Source organism: Scyliorhinus torazame, chromosome 3 (assembly GCF_047496885.1).
Source record: "Scyliorhinus torazame isolate Kashiwa2021f chromosome 3, sScyTor2.1, whole genome shotgun sequence".
Lineage (NCBI taxonomy): Eukaryota > Metazoa > Chordata > Chondrichthyes > Carcharhiniformes > Scyliorhinidae > Scyliorhinus > Scyliorhinus torazame.
In genome coordinates, this window is record NC_092709.1 from 199,123,829 (window position 1) to 199,142,548 (window position 18,720).

Below are 18,720 nucleotides of genomic sequence, written 5' to 3' on the forward strand. Positions count from 1 at the left end.
CTACTTCCTCTATCTCGATCTGTGCTCCCAGTCCCACCCTCTCCTGCTCCTCCACCTTAGGAAATTCCAGCCGGTCCAGGAAGCACATCATTCTCTCCTTCCCATCCGGGGGCCGAGCTTCGTATAATCTTTTATAGAATGCCTTGAACACTCCATTCACTCTCTCCGCTCCCCGCTCTATCTCTCCTTCCTCATCCCTCACTACCCCTATTTCCCTCGCTGCTCCCCTTTTCCTCAATTGATGGGCCAGCAACCTGCTCGCCTTCTCCCCATACTCATACTGTACACCCTGTGCCTTCCTCCACTGTGCTTCTGCAGTACCCGTTGTCAGCAAGTCAAATTCTACGTGTAACCTTTGCCTTTCCCTGTACAGTCCCTCCTCCGGTGCCTCCACATATTGCCTGTCCACCCTCAGAAGTTCTTGCAGCAACCGCTCCCGTTCCCTACTCTCCTGCTTTCCTTTATGTGCCCTTATTGATATCAGCTCCCCTCTAACCACTGCCTTCAGCGCCTCCCAGACCACTCCCACCTGGACCTCCCCGTTATCATTGAGTTCCAAGTATTTTTCAATGCACCCCCTCACCCTTAGACACACCCCTTCATCTGCCATTAGTCCCATGTCCATTCTCCAGGGTGGACGCCCTTCTGTTTTCTCCCCTATCTCCAAGTCTACCCAATGTGGAGCGTGATCCGAAATGGCTATAGCCGTGTACTCCGTCCCCCTCACCTTCGGGATCAACGCCCTTCCCAAGACAAAAAAGTCTATTCGCGAATAAACTTTGTGGACATGGGAGAAAAACGAAAACTCCTTACTCCTAGGTCTGCTAAATCTCCACGGGTCTACTCCTCCCATCTGCTCCATAAAATCTTTAAGCACCTTGGCTACAGCCGGCCTCCTTCCAGTCCTGGATCTCGACCTGTCCAGCCCTGGCTCCTGCACCGTATTAAAATCTCCCCCCATTACCAACTTTCCCACCTCTAGGTCCGGGATGCGTCCTAGCATGCGCCTCATAAAATTGGCATCATCCCAGTTCGGGGCATATACGTTTACCAAGACCACCGCCTCCCCCTGTAATTTGCCACTCACCATCACGTATCTGCCCCCGCTATCCGCCACTATAGTCTTTGCCTCAAACATAACCCGCTTCCCCACTAGTCTTGCCACCCCCCTGTTTTTCGCATCTAGCCCCGAATGAAACACCTTCCCCACCCATCCTTTGCGTAGTCTAACCTGGTCTATAAGTTTCAAGTGCGTCTCTTGTAACATAACCACGTCTGCCTTAAGTTTCTTAAGGTGTGCGAGTACTCGTGCCCTCTTTATCGGCCCGTTCAGCCCTCTCACATTCCACGTGATCAACCGGGTTGGGGGGCTTTTTACCCCCCCCTTGTCGATTAGCCATCCCCTTTTTCCAGCTCCTCACCCGGTTCCCACGCAGCTGTGTCCCCCCCAGGCGGCGTCCCCCCGCCCACCCCAGCCCATTCCGGCTCCCCCCTCTCCCCAGCAGCAGCAACCCAGTAACTCCCCCCTCCCACCCCCCCCCACCCCCGCTAGATCCCCCACTAGCGTAGTTACACCCCCCATGTTGCTCCCAGAAGTCAGCAAACTCTGGCCGACCTCGGCTTCCCCCCGTGACCTCGGCTCGCGCCGTGCGACGCCCCCTCCTTCCTGCTTCCCTATCCCCGCCATGATTATCATAGCGCGGGAACAAAGCCCGCGCTTCCCTTTTGGCCCCGCCCCCCATGGCCAACGCCCCATCTCCTCCACCTCCCTTCCTCCCTCCACCACCACCTGTGGAAGAGAGAAAAGTTACCGCATCGCAGGATTAATAACATAAGACTCATCTTTCCCCCCCTTTTTCCCCCCTCTTCGCCCCCCATACTCGCCCCACCACTTTGTTTCAAACGTTCTTTTTTAGTAACCCGCTTATTCCAGTTTTTCTTCCACAATAAAAGTCCACGCCTCGTCCGCCGTCTCAAAGTAGTAGTATGTCCCTATTTATAAAGCCCAGGATCCCATACGCTTTATTATTTACATTTTCTCCACCTGCCCGCCGCCCTTCAATGATTTGTGCACATATACTTCAAGAACTGTCTGCTGCAGCCGCGATAGAATTGTACCTTTCATTAAATATTGCGTCTTCTTGTTCTTCCTACCAAACTAAGTCACTTTTCAGATTACAGAGAAAAGAAGGGATGACGGTCTGGAAGGTTTTGAAAACTAGGATGATAATTTTTAAATTAAAGTGTAACCAGACAGAGTACCAGTATAACTTTGTAAGCACAGGGGAAGATGGGAAGCCAACCAGAATATGTTGGAGTAGTTAAGTCTGGAGGTAACAAAGGCATGCACAGCAGTTTCAGCAGCATATAAGATACTGAGAAATGTAAAGGAAATGAGGCAATTGATTATTCAAAAAACCATGAAGGAGGACAGGTTGATAAGGTGATTAAAAATATTATGGAACATTTTATGAACCGAGGCATTGAATCTAAGAGCAAGGAGTGCTGGAGCTATACAGAACGGTAGTTAGACCACAGCTGGACTACTGCATGCAGTTCTGGTAATCTTATTAGGAAAGGGTGTAATGGCACCAGAGAGGGGACAGAGGAGATTTACAAGGATATTGTTAAGACTAGAAAGTTACAGTTATATGGAAAGATTAGATAGACAGGAGTTGCTTCCCTTGAAAGAGTGGAGATTGATGGGGATTTGAATGTGTACAAGATTGTGAGGGGTCTGGATAGAGTGGATGAGAAGATGAGGTCAGCGATTATAGGAGGCAGAGATGTAAAGTTAGTGGTAGGATTATAGGGGAGATAAGAAAAATGTGTTCATCCAGAGAGAGGGTTGTGGGCATCCAGAACTCACTGCCTAAAAGGGTAGTAGGAGCAGTGGTTAGCACTGTTGCTTCACAGCGGCAGGGTCCCAGGTTCAATTCCCACTTGGTCACTGTCTGTGCGGAGTCTGCACATTCTCCCCGTCTCTGCGTGGGTTTCCTCCAAGTGCTCCGGTTTCCTCCCACAAGTCCTGTAAGACGTGCTGTTGAATTGGACATTCTGAATTCTCCCTCTGTGTACCCGAACAGGTGCCGGAATGTGGCGACTAGGAGCTTTTCACAGTAACTTCATTGCAGTGTTAATGTAAGCCTACTTGTGACAATAAAGATTATTATTAATTAGTAGAGGCAGAGACCCCCAAACTCATTTAAAAGGTGTCTAGGTATGCATCTGAAGTTCCATAACCTCCAAGATTACGGACCAAGTGCTGGAAAACGGGATTAGACAGGGTAGCTCATTTTTCTTCAGGCATGGACAAGATGGTCAGAGTGGTCTCCTTTTGTGCTGTAAATGTTTGGAAAGAAAGAAATGTGCAGAGTTGTAGGGAGAGGGCTGAGGAGTGGCAGCATGTGAAATGTTCCTCAGGAGAGCCAACACGGACGGACAAGATGGACTGAATACCCCTCTGTGCTGTATTGGGTTCTATGAACTGAGGCAAGGCATCGTTTCGATCCAGATGGTGATAGTCAAGCATCTCTACTGCACCAGCTGCTGGAGGGGGCGGGGCCGTGAGCTGCTGGAGGGGGCGGGGCCGGGCTGGGGCCGGAAGCTTCTGGAGGGTACGGGGCGGGGCCGCGCGGCCTGGGCCGGAAGCTGCTGGAGGGGGCGGAGCAATTGAAGGTGTCGAATGTTTACGGTGAAAGTGGCTGTTGTCGCGCGCCGCCGTTCCCCTCACCTGCCTCGTATGACTTCCCCTGACACTAACGCCCCGGTCACGCTGCTCGCCCCTTCCCCGGCGAGTCTCAAGCGGTGAGTGTGCCCGTCTCTCGCTGAGGACAGCAATGAAGCCTGCCCGGCCCGGCCCAGGCGGGGCTTCCCACCTCCTGAAACAGCCGCGGCCTGGGCGGGCTGGGCCTTGGGACCGACATCATTTTAGCGACTGGTTTCCTTTAACCTCGGGTTTTCCGGGCTGCTGACAACCTAGTTACTCCCATGTCCTCTGTTGTACTGTGCAAGCTCAGTAAACCCGGAAGACTGGGCTCCTTCCCTTTAACTCCTCGACACGGCGAGATGTGGGGAACGTGTCAGATTATTGATAAAGTGATACTGGTTCAGTCTTCCCCTTCTACATATTCGGAACTTTGTGTTTATGTACAGCAGATCTTATCTAAACCATCCGAAAGATCGCTCTTAAATGATCAAATGGCCAGAAGTAATGGAAAGCTTGAATTTTCTAAAGCTGTTTTCACAATCTCAAGACTTGCTTTGGACTTCCGTGAGACAAATGACTAGATTGTGTGAAGTTAGCTGAGGTGTAAATATTGGCCAAGATACACAGTCCGCCCCCTTAGTTGAATTAATTGCTATGTTCTGATATTTCAACAAGTCAAAATATCAAAAGTCAGCACGAGAATACATCTCAATTTTACGATTTAATCTTGAATTAATCTGCTTTAACGTCTAATGATAACAGCACAGCACGGTAGCATTGTAGATAGCACAATTGTTTCACAGCTTCAGGGTCCCAGGTTCGATTCCGGCTTGGGTCACTGTCTGTACAGAGTCTGCACATCCTCCCCGTGTGTGTGTGGGTTTCCTCCGGTTGCTCCGGTTTCCTCCCACAGTCCAAAGATGTGCAGGTTAGGTGGATTGGCCATGATATATTGCCCTTAGTGTCCAAAATTGCCCTTAGTGTTGGGTGGGGTTACTGGGTTATGGGAATAGGGTAGAGGTGTTGACCTTTGGTAGGGTGCTCTTTCCAAGAGCCGGTGCAAACTCAATGGGCCGAATGGCGGCCTCCTGCACTGTAAATTCTATGATAATCTATGAAAGCACAAAATATCCAAGTGTCAAAATTAAGTGTCGGGACGGTTTGTATTGGTTATACGAGTCTGCTTATTTGAAGTGGATTTGTGAGCAAAACACATGTCCAGCCCACAATTCAAAGAAATAGTTAAGGAAATAAATTGTACAAAGTTGTTTTGTGGGAGAACAGTGCGTCTTCCATTTTATATCTTTTGTACCTCATGAATTTGAGTTGCTTACCTGGTTTGCAGGAGATTTCAGTTGTACTCGTCACTGAAGTTTAATCAACAGTACATGATGGGCGTTTAAATGATTTATGGAATAGGGTTTTCTTCAAATAGTGGTTGAGTTGTAAATGTAATTGATTGAAGGGAAAGAGTTGAAGAGATATGAAAAATATGATTAGAACTACTTTGTATGAAGGGGAAACACCAAAGATGGACTGGGGTTGGCCTGAAAAACCTATTTCCATGTCATTTCCGTTACTATAACAAGCCAGTTTCAGAAAAATGTTAAGCTTTAGAGTGTTTGTCTTAAAACTTTTATGTAAATTCTTGGAGATTTGTTTGTGATGGAGAAAAGATGAAGAAACTATTGTATAAAATGCACAATATGGAACTTATGGGGCAATCTAATTTCAATGGGAAGTCACCTTGAGAGGTACACAAATGCAAAATTCATTTCAAAAAAGCCATTACTGTTCCTTTCTTTAGGTCTAAACACAATTTTCTAGACCCTCCTTAATGATGCTGTAATACTGGAAACTCTGATGTGTGCAGATGACTGGGAATGACGTTTTACCCTCTTCCTCTGTGAAAGTATCTGGTCTTTATTTAAAACCATAGCTAATTCAGGACCTCACTCAAAACTGTGTTCCACGTGGCACAAAACAATTTACCTTCCTTTATGTTGTGCTGTTCAAAATGGGGTAATTATTACATTTGCCAGAGAAAGGATCGTGAGACTGGTTAAAGTTTGATATTTTGCAATCACTTTTTCAGGTAAATTCTTGCAGCTCTTGTTTTCATGTTTCCCTATGTGGGGGACTCCTGCAAACATTGACATTCTCGGGGGCCCATTTGACTCACCTGCAAAGTAAACATTGCTTTTTAATTAGTGTGTAACAGCAGAAATAAACCTTAATTGAATCAATGCAGAAAAAATATAGAAATCTGATTATCTCTCAGATCTCAGTGTGAAATCTAATATTGATTAAGTCAGTGAACAGTTGTCCACATGCTGAAGCCAAAGTATACCCCTCTTACATAAAGTGTTAACTGACAAATAATTCTAAAACCTCAATGTATTTCCAGTGAAGTTGAAATTTTAATACTCATCTTACATCACTTTATTTCTTGTAGGAAGCGAGAAGTTGCCAAGGAATTGATTGAAAGTTACTACTGTCAATTGACACAAGGCTGTGGAAATGAGTTATGTGTCAACGAGAACTGTGCTTCCTGCCCAGGTTTCAAGCAGCTGGACAATAATCGAGCTGCAGCCAGAGCTCTGGAATTGTATCGCACCAGGGCAGAGCTATGCATGGCTTGGCCCATGAAAAAGCCAAGATCTTTGCTTTCCCAAAATGTTTCATCTGACAAGTACAAACAGAACAACGGAAAGGCTGTTGGGAGTGACTTTGATGTGATCTGTAGTAAGAAACAGCACCAGGACAACTTTCAAAGTAAGACCTTTTTTGAAGGGTAAACATTAATTGGCAAAACTGAACATAACATATTGCTTATTTTAGAGCATTGATATTCATTACGGGGTTGATCAAATACTGGATCATGATGAGTCTTAAATGTGCTCTTTGTCTCTCTGAAGAACTCAACATCAACCATGTACAGGACCACAGCAGTGGTATTGCAATTATGAGGCAATGGTTAGCCAGTATTCTTAGCCGTCTTCAGAAAATGTGTTTTAAAGTTTACATTTGCTTAAAGAATCCAAACGTTTTTTCCTCCGTTCCTGAGCGCTGTTGAAATGTTTATATGGTGGATGCTCTAAACTCTTAAGTCCTTGAAATAAATGTCTCCAACAAGTTGGTTTCTTTTTTACATTCTACCATGTGGAACATTTCTAGAAGTAAGTATACTTGGAAGTTCCTGCACCTGAAGTGCCTTTTCTTTCAAACTGAACTTGTTACTTCAGCTGCTCATGTGTTTCCTGGGTTTGAGTAATGGTGTTTTTTTTTTTTTTTTTTTGTTGCATGGTTTACTAGCTTTAGATTTAGAGTACAGGTGGTGGTTGCTTAGTGTAGCATTCCATGTATTTGTAGTTCCACCAAATTTTGTTTTTGTGCCTATTTTTGTGGCCCCCCTCCCCCAACTTGAAGTTAACATCTTCCTGGTGATCTTGATTTGATTACCTAGCATTAGAAAAAAGGAATTAAAAAAAATTGTAGAAGACATATTAATCAATTTTACATTTCACTAGTACCAAGATTATCTTCAAGGGCAAAGCCATATTTGCAAATTTTCATTTGCAAATGTTTTGGGTTTTCAAGAACTTGGTCAACTGAGATGCTAAATATTTTTTTAAACTCCATTGTTTAACCAGTTCTGAACAGTTTTGGTACCCTTATCTAAGGTAAGATATACTGGCATTGGAGACAGTCCAGAGAAGGGTTACTAGGTTGATCCCTGGTATGGAGGGATTTTCTAATGAGATGTTAAATAGATTGGGCCCATAGTCATTGGAGAATGAGAAGTGACCTTATTGAGACATATATAGGATTCTCAGTGGTTTGACAAGGTAGATACTGAGAGGATGCTTCCTCCCCGAACAGGCGCCGGAATGTGGCGACTAGGGGCTTTTCACAGTAACTTCATTTGAAGCCTACTTGTGACAATAAGCGATTTTCATTTCATTTCATTCTTGTGGGAGAGTCTAGGGCCAGAGGGCATGACCTCAGAGTGAGGGGTTGCCATTTAAGACCAAGATGAGGAGGCATTTCTTCTCTCGGAGGGTAGTGAATTTATTTTCCGCAGAGAGCTGTAAAGGCTGGGTCATTAAGTATGGTCAAGGCTGAGATGGACAGAAGGGAATCAATGGTTATATGGATAAGGTGGGAAAGTGGAGTTGAGGACTATATGATCAGCCATGATCTCATTGAATGGCAGAGCAGACGTGATGGGACGAATGGCCTACTTCTGCCCCTACCTCTTATAGTCAATGGAACTTTTACTGATGACGTCCTAGTCTGAACACTTTTAGTAATAGTGGAATGTGTGCAGAAATTGAATAAGTTTGGTTACAAGGTAGAGGAGCTTATTTGTTTAATGTAGTTATTTATCTTGGTGGAGATGAAAAGAAATGTTTCAACCATGTTCCTTTATTGTCTGAACAACTGATTTATTTCTATTGCTAGACATAACCTACCTTACTGAAGAAAAAGTGGACGAAATTCTCAGTGTATGCAATGAAACAGGAGACGTCTCACCACTGGTGCATGTTATTGGTCGGATATTCTCCAGTGCCGAAACACTAGTTAAGAGCTTTAGGAAACCTGAAATGAAGAGAAATTGTGTGAGCTCCTTACCAGAAAATACTCCGGATAATTTGGAAAAAGGTGCCGAAATGCACGCAGTAGCTGGATGTGATCATTCAGCAGCTTGCTGTTCTCAACAGAAGCCCTGGGATTGTCTTGGGCAATCGTTTAAGCTTGAAGAATTGACTGTTGATGTCAAATCCGTTCGGAGGGTCTACAAAAAACTTCTGGTACATAACCGGATAGAAACTGCACTGATTAATGCTTTGATGTATCTATCGCCAGATGTCGAATGTGAATTAAGTTATCACAATGCATACACCAGAGATTCAAACTACCTGAACCTGTTCATAATTGTCATGGAAAATCACAATCTACATAGTCCTGAGTATCTGGAAGGAGCCTTACAAATGTTCTGTAAAGCAATGTGCAAGCTTCCTTTGTCAGCACAAGCCAAATTGATCCATCTGTGGTCAACGTACAGCTCCACTGATATCCGTAGAATGGTTGAGGTTTTTCAGCAGCTGATCACGTACAAAGTTATAAGCAATGATTATAGTTGTCGAAATCTGGTAAATGAAGATGACGTAGTAGTTGCAGCAGCCAAATGTCTAAAATTGGTATACTTTGCAAATTTGCTGGGTGGCATGTTGACCATAGAGAATGACGATGACGAATCGTCACAAGAAACCAGCGAGGGAAGTTTGCATCAGAATCTTTTGATCGAGGACACTCGTTACAAGAAGGGTCCCCGGGTGGATCCCTTGGAAAAAGAGCTTAATTTTAAGGCTCTTGACTGCTGTCGACCAGTGGTACATTATGAGGAATTTGTTAACGAGTCATTAAACAATGTTCTTGCAATGGATAAAGACTACATATTTTTTAAAGTAGACAGTGAGAAGAAGTTTTCTTTCTTGACCTGTCCATTCCTTCTTACCCCCTATACTAAAAGTCAAGGCCTCTATTATGACAACAGAATTCGCATGTTCAGTGAAAGGCGTATAACTGTGCTGTACAACTTGGTACAAGGACAGCAAGTTCAGCCTTATCTCCGACTGAAAGTAAGACGTGATCATATCATTGATGATGCTCTTGTGCGGGTACGTAACAATAATTTTCTGTTTGAAGAATATTCTGTATTGTAAGCATTTCTGAGAATTATTGTTTTAAGTGCAACTGCAAATAGATTTAACCTGGCATGCTCAACCGGTGTGAAACTTAAAACGGTTCTTCATTGGGATTTGTGTTTCATTGTTATTCTTTGGGGCAATGTCATCGATGTTGAAACTAAGTGATAGTCTCTTCATTTGCTCAGTAATGTGCAGCACTGTTGTTACCTTTCCGCAAGCGCGTAAAGAGTTTGTACTGTGTAGATGTGTATGATGACCTTTGCCTGACTGTGGCGTATGATGGGACAAATGCGGAGGTCTTGATTCATAGTTTTTTTGTAGTCCTCCCCTTGTCAATTATAGTGTTGATTGGTGATTGAGAAAAGTTAATTTTCCATCGCAGTCATACTCTAATCACAAATTAGATTTTAAACTTAAAGTCAATGCCAATTAGATATGAGGGTTAAGGTTGTTTGGGTAAATCCACTAAAATGTGTTGTGGTGAATAAACAGTGGGAAACATTTGAAGAAATCAATTCAAAATGTTCAGAAAAAGTACATTCCATTGAGAGACAGAAACTCAGCAAGAATGATCCATCCATACTTTACTCAGGAAATTAAGGGTGTTATTAGATTAAAAGAAGAAGCTGATAGTGTTTCAAATAATAAGATTTCATGATTGGGAGTGTTTTAGAAACCAGCAAAGTGCCACCCACCAAAAAGTTGATGATAAATGGAATTTGAGTGTAAACTAGCCAGAGTATTTTTTTTAAATTGTTGGAGCATTTACAAGTGTATCATAAGGAAGAGAGTAGCTAAAGTAAATATTGGTTCCTCAAAAGCAGTGATATGTGATTGAGGAAATGACAGAAACGTCAAACAAGTCTTTGTACCTGTCTTCACGGTAGAAGTTATATTAAAGAAATAGAGGGCAACATAAGGGATAATAAGAGTAAGGAAATGATGGTAATTAATGTAAGCAAAGTAAAATGACTGAAGGGACTCAGGACTAAATTTTGACAGTTTAAATGGGTGGAGCATCGAACAAGTCCTGGTGTCCTCCTTTGAAGCCAGCCCCACAAGCACACAGGCAAAATAAACTATGATGGACTGGACATTGTCTGGATGGTCGAAAAGCATCTCCCTCGCCAGGCCCTCTACTCACAAATGGCCAGTGTTCCAGGGAGGACAAAGAAAACACTTGAAAGACATTCAAGCTGTCCCTGAAGTGTGGCATTACTGACTGCAAGAAATTTGCTAACAATTATTTAAAATGACAATTTGTCCAGCAAGCTACATCACACTTTTGAGTTACAAGATCTTGAAGCAGAGCAGTCACAGAGAAGGGAGGCAAGGAAGCAAATCCTTCAATCTAGATTATTGTGATCCTAGACCAGACCCCGACAGTGGCTAGGATACTGGATAGAAACTGCAATATTTTACGTTGAGACTGTGCGGAAAGGATACTTCGCTTGATGGCTTTGTAAGGGGAAAGTCATGTCTCACGAATTTGATCGATTGCAACAGGATCTTGGGCCAGTGAGCCGATGAATGGCAGATGGAGTTTAATTTGGATAAATGTGAGATGATGCATTTTGGTAGATCAAATCAGGGCAGGACCTATTTATTCAGTTAATGGCAGGGAGTTGGGGAAAGTTACAGAATAAAGAGATCTAGGGGTACAGGTTCATAGCTCCTTGAAGATGGAGTCGCAGGTAGACAGGGTAGTGAAGAAGGCATTCAGCATGCGAGGTTTTATTGGTCAGAATATTGAATAAGGGAGTTGGGAATTCTTGTTGAAGTTGTACAAGACATTGGTAAGACCACACGTGGACTATTGTGTTCAGTTATGGTCACCCTATTATAGGAAAGATATTGTTAAACTAGAAAGAGTGCAGAAGAGATTTGCGAAGATGCTACCAGGACTTGATGGTCTGAGTTATGAGGAGAGGCTGGATAGGCTGGAACTTTTTTTCTCTTGAACGTAGGAGGCTTCGGGGTGAACTTATAGAGGTCTATAAAATAATGAGGAGCATAGATATCGTAGTTAGTCGACATCTTTTCCCAAAGGTAGAGGAGTCTAGAACTAGAGGGCGTGGGTTTAAAGTGAGAGGAGAGAGATACAAAAGAGACCAGAGGGGAATTTCTTCACACAAGAGGGTGGTAAGCATCTGGAATGGGCTGTCAGAGGCAGTGCTAGAGGCGGGTACGATTTTGTCCTTGGAAAAAGCAGTTAGACAGTTACATGGGCAGGGTGGGTACAGAGGCATATGGTTCAAATGAAGGCAAGTGGAACTAGATTAGTGATAGAAACTGGGCGGCATGGACAAGCTGGGCTGGAGGGTCTGTGTCCATGCAGTAAACATTTATGACTATTGCACGAAGAATTAGGAATATGGTATATTAAAACAAACTTTATTACGAACACAGTATTAAAATCTTTAAAGTCATGCCAGAAAATAGCTTACTAAAGATTACCCCTTAAACAATACTACTTAATGCTGTGAATACATTACAATTAATTGCTTCTTCTTCACACTCAAGCAACAAGAAAAAAAAGCATCTCAGCTCTCAATCCACCTTAATAATAATCTTTATTGTCATAAGTAGGCTTACATTGGATTTAATCTGACACAAAAACATCTTTTTAAAGTTTAACTTCAAAGGTTTAATTTTAAGGAATAAATCATGGCAGGACAGCTCCAAGGCGTGTTCTGCTCCTCTTGCTCCATGTGGCAGGCTGTGGACAGTTCTAGTCCCCAGGGTCAGCATGTGTGCAGGAAGGGTCTCCAGTTACAGCTCCTGGAAGCTCGAGTTTCAGAGCTGAAGTGGCGGCTGGAGACATTGTGGAGCATCCGCGAGTCAGAGAGTATCGTGGATAGCAGGTATAGAGAGGTGGTCACACCGCAGGCTCAGACTCTGCAGGCAGGAAGGAAATGGGTGACCACCAGTCAGAGCAAGAGAGCGAGGCAGGTAGTGCAGGAATCTCCTGTGGCCATTCCCCTGCAGAACAGGTATACCATTTTGGATACTGTTGAGGGGAATGGCCTCTCGAGGGAAAACAGCAACAGATTTGATTGAGTCTTTTTGAGGGGGTGACCAAGAAGGTAGATGAGGGCAGTGCAGTAGACGTTGTCTACATGGACTTTAGCAAAGCCTTTGACAAGTACAGCATGGTAGGTTGTTGCAGAAGGTTAAAGCTCACGGGATCCAGGGTGAGGTTGCCAATTGGATTCAAAATTGGCTGGACGACAGAAGACAGAGGGTGGTTGTAGAGGGTTGTTTTTCAAACTGGAGGCCTGTGAGCAGTGGTGTGCCTCAGGGATCGGTGCTGGGTCCACTGTTATTTGTGATTTATATTAATGATTTGGATGAGAATTTAGGAGGCATGGTTAGTAAGTTTGCAGATGACACCAAGATTGGTGGCACAGTGGATAGTGAAGAAGGTTATCTAGGATTGCAACGGGATCTTGATCAATTAGGCCAGTGGGCCGACGAATGGCAGATGGAGTTTAATTTAGATAAATGTGAGGTGATGCATTTTGGCAGATTGAATCAGGCCAGGACCTACTCAGTTAATGGTATGGCGTTGGGGAGAGTTATAGAACAAAGAGATCTAGGAGTACAGGTTCATAGCTCCTTGAAGGTGGAGTCGCAGGTGGACAGGGTGGTGAAGAAGGCATTCGGCATGCTTGGTTTCATTGGTCAGAACATTGAATACAGGAGTTGGGACGTCTTGTTGAAGTTGTACAAGACATTGGTACGGCCACCCTTGGAATACTGTGTGCAGTTCTGGTCACCCTATTATAGAAAGGATATTATTAAACTAGAAAGAGTGCAGAAAAGATTTACTAGGATGTTACCGGGACTTGATGGTTCAAGTTATAAGGAGAGGCTGGATAGACTGGGACTTTTTTCCCTGGAGCGTAGGAGGCTTAGGGGTGATCTTATAGAGGTCTATAAAATAATGAGGGGCATAGATAAGGTAGATAGTCAACATCTTTTCCCAAAGGTAGGGGAGTCTAAAACTAGAGGGCATAGGTTTAAGGTGAGAGGGGAGAGATTCAGAAGGGCCCAGAGGGGCAATTTCTTCACTCAGAGGGTAGTGAGTGTCTGGAATGTGCTGCCAGAGGTAGTAGTAGAGGCGGGTACAATTGTGTCTTTTAAAAAGCATTTAGATAGTTACATGGGTAAGATGGGTATAGAGGGTTATGGGCCAAGTGCGGGCAACTGGGACTAGCTTAATGGTAAAAGCTGGGCGGCATGGACTGGTTGGGCCGAAGGGCCTGTTTCCATGCTGTAAACTTCTATGATTCTATTCTAGCCAAACTCGTGGCACCACGGTTGGCTCTGCTGCAGAGGGGAGGAGTAATAAGTGTGACAGTGCAATAGTTATAGGGGATTCAATTGTAAGGGGAATAGACAGGTGCTTCTGTGGCCGCAAACAAAACTCCAGGATGGTATGTTGCCTCACTGGTGCTAGAGTCAAGGATGTCTCGGAGTGGGTACAGGACATTCTGGAGGTGGAGGGTGAACAGCCAGTGGTCGTGATACACATCGGTACAAACAACATAGATTAAAAAAAAGTGATGAGGGCCTAAAAGCAGGGAGCTAGGAAGGAAGTTAAGAAATCGAACCTCAAAGGTAGTGAGTGATCTCAGGATTACTACCGGTGCCACGTGCTAGTCAGAGTAGAAATGACAGGATATATAGGATGAATACGTGGCTGAAGAGATGGTGTCAAGGAGAGGGTTTCAGATTCCTGGGGCATTGGGACCGGTTCTGGGGGAGGTGGGACCTGTACAAACTGGATGGGTTACACCTGGGCAGGACCGAAACTGATGTTCTAGGGGGGCTATTTGCTAGAGCGGTTGGGGAGGGTTTCAACTAATATGCCAGGGGGGTGGGAACCTACGCAAGGAGTCAGAGAAAGAGCGAGCAAGGACAAAAGCAAAAGGTAGAAAAGTGAATAAGAAAAGTGATAGGTGGAGAAACCAGGACAAAATTCAAACAGGGCAGTCGAGAAAAATATTGGGAGCAAGACCAGCATTGTGAAAAAGACAAACTTAAAGGCTCTGTGCCTTAATACTCAGAGCATTTGCAATGAAGTGGATGAATTAATCGCACAGATAGATATAAATGGGTGATATAATTGGGATTACGGAGACATGGCTGCAGGGATGGGAACTGAATGTCCCAGGGTTCTCAGTAATTAGGAAGGACAGGCATTAAAGAAAAGGTGGTGGCGTGGCACTGCTGGTTAAAGAGGAAATTAACACAATTGTGAGAAAGGATATTAGCTCTAACAATCTGTGGAATATGTATGGGGAGAGTTGAGAAATACCAATAAACAAAAAACATTAGTGGGTGTCATATATAGACCCCCAAACTGCACTGGTAAGGTTGGGAATGGCATTAAACACAAAATTAGAGATGCATGTTATAAGGGATCATCGGTGATCATGGGTGATTTTAATCTTCACATAGATTGGGCAAATCAAATTAGCCACAATGCCGTGGAAGAGGAATTCCTGGAGTGTATACGGGACAGTTTTCTTGACCAATATGTGGAGGAACCAACTAGAGAGCAGGCCATCTTAGACTGGGTACTGTGTAATGAGAAGGGAATCGTTGCCAATCTGGCTGTACGAGACCCCTTGGGGATGAGGGAGCATAACATGATAGAATTTTTTATCAAGATGGCGAGTGAAGTAGTTGATTCGGAGACTCAGGTGCTGAATCTTAATAAAGGGAACTATGAGGATATGAGGCGTGAGTTGGCCTTGATAGATTGGGGAGAGTTACTTAAAGGGATGACAGTGGATAGACAATGGCAAACATTCAAGGAACGCATGGAGGAACTACAGCAACTGGTAATTCTTGTCTGGCACAAAAGCAAAGAGAGTAAGAGGGCCAATCCATGGCTTACAAAGGAAATTAGAATTAGTATCCGATACAAGGAGGAAGCATACAGATTGGCCAAGAAAAATAATAGGTCTGACGATTGGGAGCAGTTCAGAATTCAACAAAGAAGGACAAAGGGATTGATTAAGAAGGCGAAAGTACAGTACGAAAGGAAGCTTGCAGAGAACATAAAGACTGACACTAAGAGTTTCTATAGATATGTGAAGAAAAAGAGATTGGTAAAGAGAAACATAGGCCCATTACAGACAAAGAGGGGAATGCATAATAAGGGACAAAGAAATGGCTAAACAATTGAATACATACTTTGGTTCTGTCTTCACAAATGAGAACACAAATCAGATCCCAGAAATGTTGGAGAATGAAAGGTTTAGTGAGAGGGAAGAACTGAGGGAGATCAACATTAGTAGAGAAATGGTGCTGGGAAAACTGATGGGGTTGAAGGCGGCTAAATCCCCAGGGCCTGAGAATCTGCAACCCAGAGTGCTTAAGGAGGTGGCTCTGAAAATAGTGGATGCATTGGTGGTCATCTTACGAATTCTATAGACTCTGGAACTGTCCCTGCAGATTGGAGGATAGCTCACGTCACTCCGATATTCAAAAAGGGAGGTAGAGAGAAAACAGGGAATTATAAACTAGTAGGCCTAACATAGGTAGTGGGGAAAATGGTTGAATCCATTATCAAGGACTTTACAGCAGAACATTTAGAAAGCAGTGGCAGGATCAGTCAGAGTCAGGATGGATTTATGAAGGGGAAATCATGCTTGACAAATCTGTTGGAATTCCTTGAAGAGGTAACTAGTACAGTCAACAAGGAGCCAGTCGATGTGGTATATTTGGACTTTCAGAAGGCGTTTGACAAAGTCCTGCATAAGAGATTATTGTGCAAATTTATTGCGCATGGGATTGGGGGAAATGTATTGAGGCCCTTTTCAAATTGGCAGGCAGTAACCAGTGGGGTACCACAGGGATCAGTGCTGGGACCCCAGCTATTCGCAATATATATTAATGATTTGGATGAGGGAACAAAATGTAACATCTCAAAGTTTGCAGATGATACCAAATTAGGTGGGAGGGTGAATTGTGACAAGGATGAAGAGATCCTACAGCAAGATCTGGACAGGTTGGGCAAGTGGGCAAACCAATGGCAGATGCAATATAATTTGGATAAGTGTGAGGTTATTCATTTTGGAAGCAAAAACAGGAAGGCAGATTACTACCTGAATGGTTGTAAATTGGGAGAGGGGAGTGTGCAGCAGGACCTGGGTATCCTTGTGCACCATTCGCTGAAGGTCAGCATGCAGGTGCAGCAGGTGGTAAAGAAGGCTAATGATATGTTGGCCTTCATTGCGAGATGTTTCGAGTATAGAAGCAGGGATGTGTTACGACAATTGTACAGGGCCTTGGTGAGGCCACACTTGGAGTATTGTGTGCAGTTTCTCTGAGGAAGGATGTTCTTGCTCTCGAGGGAGTGCAGCGAAGGTTTACCAGACTGATTCCAGGGATGGTGGGACTGTCATATGAGGAGAGATTGACTCGGTTGGATTGTTCTCGCTGGAGTTCAGAAGAGTGAGGGGGGACCTCATAGAGACTTATAAAATTCTAATAGGACTAGACAGGGTAGATGCAGGGAAAATGTTACCAATGATGGGTGTGTCCAGAACCAGGGGTCACAGCCTGAGGATTCAGGGTAAACCATTTCGAACAGAGATAAGGAGACATTTCTTCACCCAAAGGGTGGTAAGCCTGTGGAATTCATTACCACAGGAAGTAGTTGATGCAAAAACGTTGAATATATTCAAGAGGCGACTGGATATAGCACTTGGGGAGAATGGGATCAAAGACTATGTGGAGAAAGCAGGATTAGGCTATTGAGTTGGATGATCAGCCATGATCTGATGAAGCAGGCTCGAAGGGCCAAAAGGCGGCCTCCTGCTCCTATCTTCTATGTATCTATGTACATTAACACTGCAATGAAGTTACTGTGAAAAGCCCTCATCACCACATTCCGGTGCCTGTTCGGGTACACGGAGGGAGAATTCAGAATGTCCAATTCACCTAACAGCACGTCTTTTTAAAAAATATTTTTTAATTCTCCTTTTTCACATTTTCTCCCAAATTTACACCCAACAATAATCAGTAACGAATGTAATGTCAATCCCCATATCAATAACAACGATCCCATCCTCCCACCAAACCCCCAAACATTAGCCCACAAGTTAACATAAATAAATGACAAAGAGGAATCCTAACAGCACGTCTTTCGGAGCTTGTGGGAGGAAACTACAGCACCCGGAGGAAACCCGCGCAGACACCGAGAACATGCTGACTCCGCACAGACAGTGACCCAAGCCGTAAATCGAACCTGGGACCCTGGCGCTGTGAAGCAACAGTGCTAACCACTGTGCCACCATGCTGCCTTAAATACCAGTGGCACAGGTGAATACTTGCTTTGCAGAGTTATTCATTGAGCAAGAGATCGCTTGACACTGCTTTACAGAAACGATCTAACTTTGGTCATACCCATGCAGAAACTCTGGCTTTATGTCTTCGAAAACTGTTTCAACTGGCTTGTTTCAGCTCCCCCTTGTCCTCTGACAAATCTGCACTGTTTTAAAGACTTTTAATCTTTTTTAACTTAACTGTAGAGAGAAAAAACGTTTGACCTCTGGCTACAGCTTCATTAAATCGGAACTGAACTGAAAATGCTTTCTCAAAAAGCCTGAAGCCTTAGCTCCACTCAGCAATGGCTGAAAACTAACTCTCCAGGGAATCCCCTTAATCAAAACAAAATTGCATTAATCCAACCTTTTTATGATGAAGTTACAGGTGCCCTGTTTACTTGGACAGCTGACTATATAAATTTGACCTGGACCAGGCCCATCAAGATGCGCAGGCAGCAGGATCATAGAATTTACAGTGCAGAAGGAGGCCATTCGGCCCATCGAGTCTGCACCGGCCCTTACAAAGAGCACCCTACTCAAGCCCATGCCTCTACCCTATCCCCGTAACCCAGTAACCCCCACTTAACCTTTTTGGACACTCAGGGCAATTTAGCACGGCCAATCCACCTAACCTGCACATCTTTGAACTGTGGGAGGAAACCGGAGTACCCAAAAGAAACCCACGCAGACACTGGGAGAACGTGCAGACTCTGCACAGACAGGGACCAAGCCGGGAATCAAAACCTGGGACCATGGAGCTGTGAAGCAACTGTGCTAACCACTATGCTACCGTGCTGCCCCATGAGATCCTCCACCATCTCATGACAATGCACATGTGTGAACACTTTCCAAGGAATGTGCATGGCAGCTACATCGTGGAGCAGTTGGAAATCCCTGGCGTCTTCGAGGGACACCCCTGGATGATCGGTTGGCTTTTGGGGGATACGAGGTA

At 44.2% G+C, this 18,720-nt stretch overlaps 1 protein-coding gene across 3 annotated transcripts in view; it reads left to right on the forward strand.

Moving 5' to 3' along the window:
* The first annotated feature begins 3,654 nt into the window (after positions 1-3,654).
* LOC140408883 (ubiquitin-protein ligase E3A-like) overlaps positions 3,655-18,720 on the forward strand; it is a 63,852-nt gene continuing 48,786 nt past the window's right edge. For 2 of the 3 annotated variants that reach the window (XM_072496720.1, XM_072496721.1), the window contains exons 1-3: positions 3,655-3,807; positions 6,165-6,484; positions 8,174-9,393. In XM_072496720.1, coding sequence (XP_072352821.1) covers positions 3,686-3,807; positions 6,165-6,484; positions 8,174-9,393 — 1,662 coding nt within the window. In that variant the 5' untranslated portion in view covers positions 3,655-3,685. The remainder of the gene's footprint in view (positions 3,808-6,164; positions 6,485-8,173; positions 9,394-18,720) is intronic. The other variant, XM_072496722.1, reaches the window with a different exon arrangement.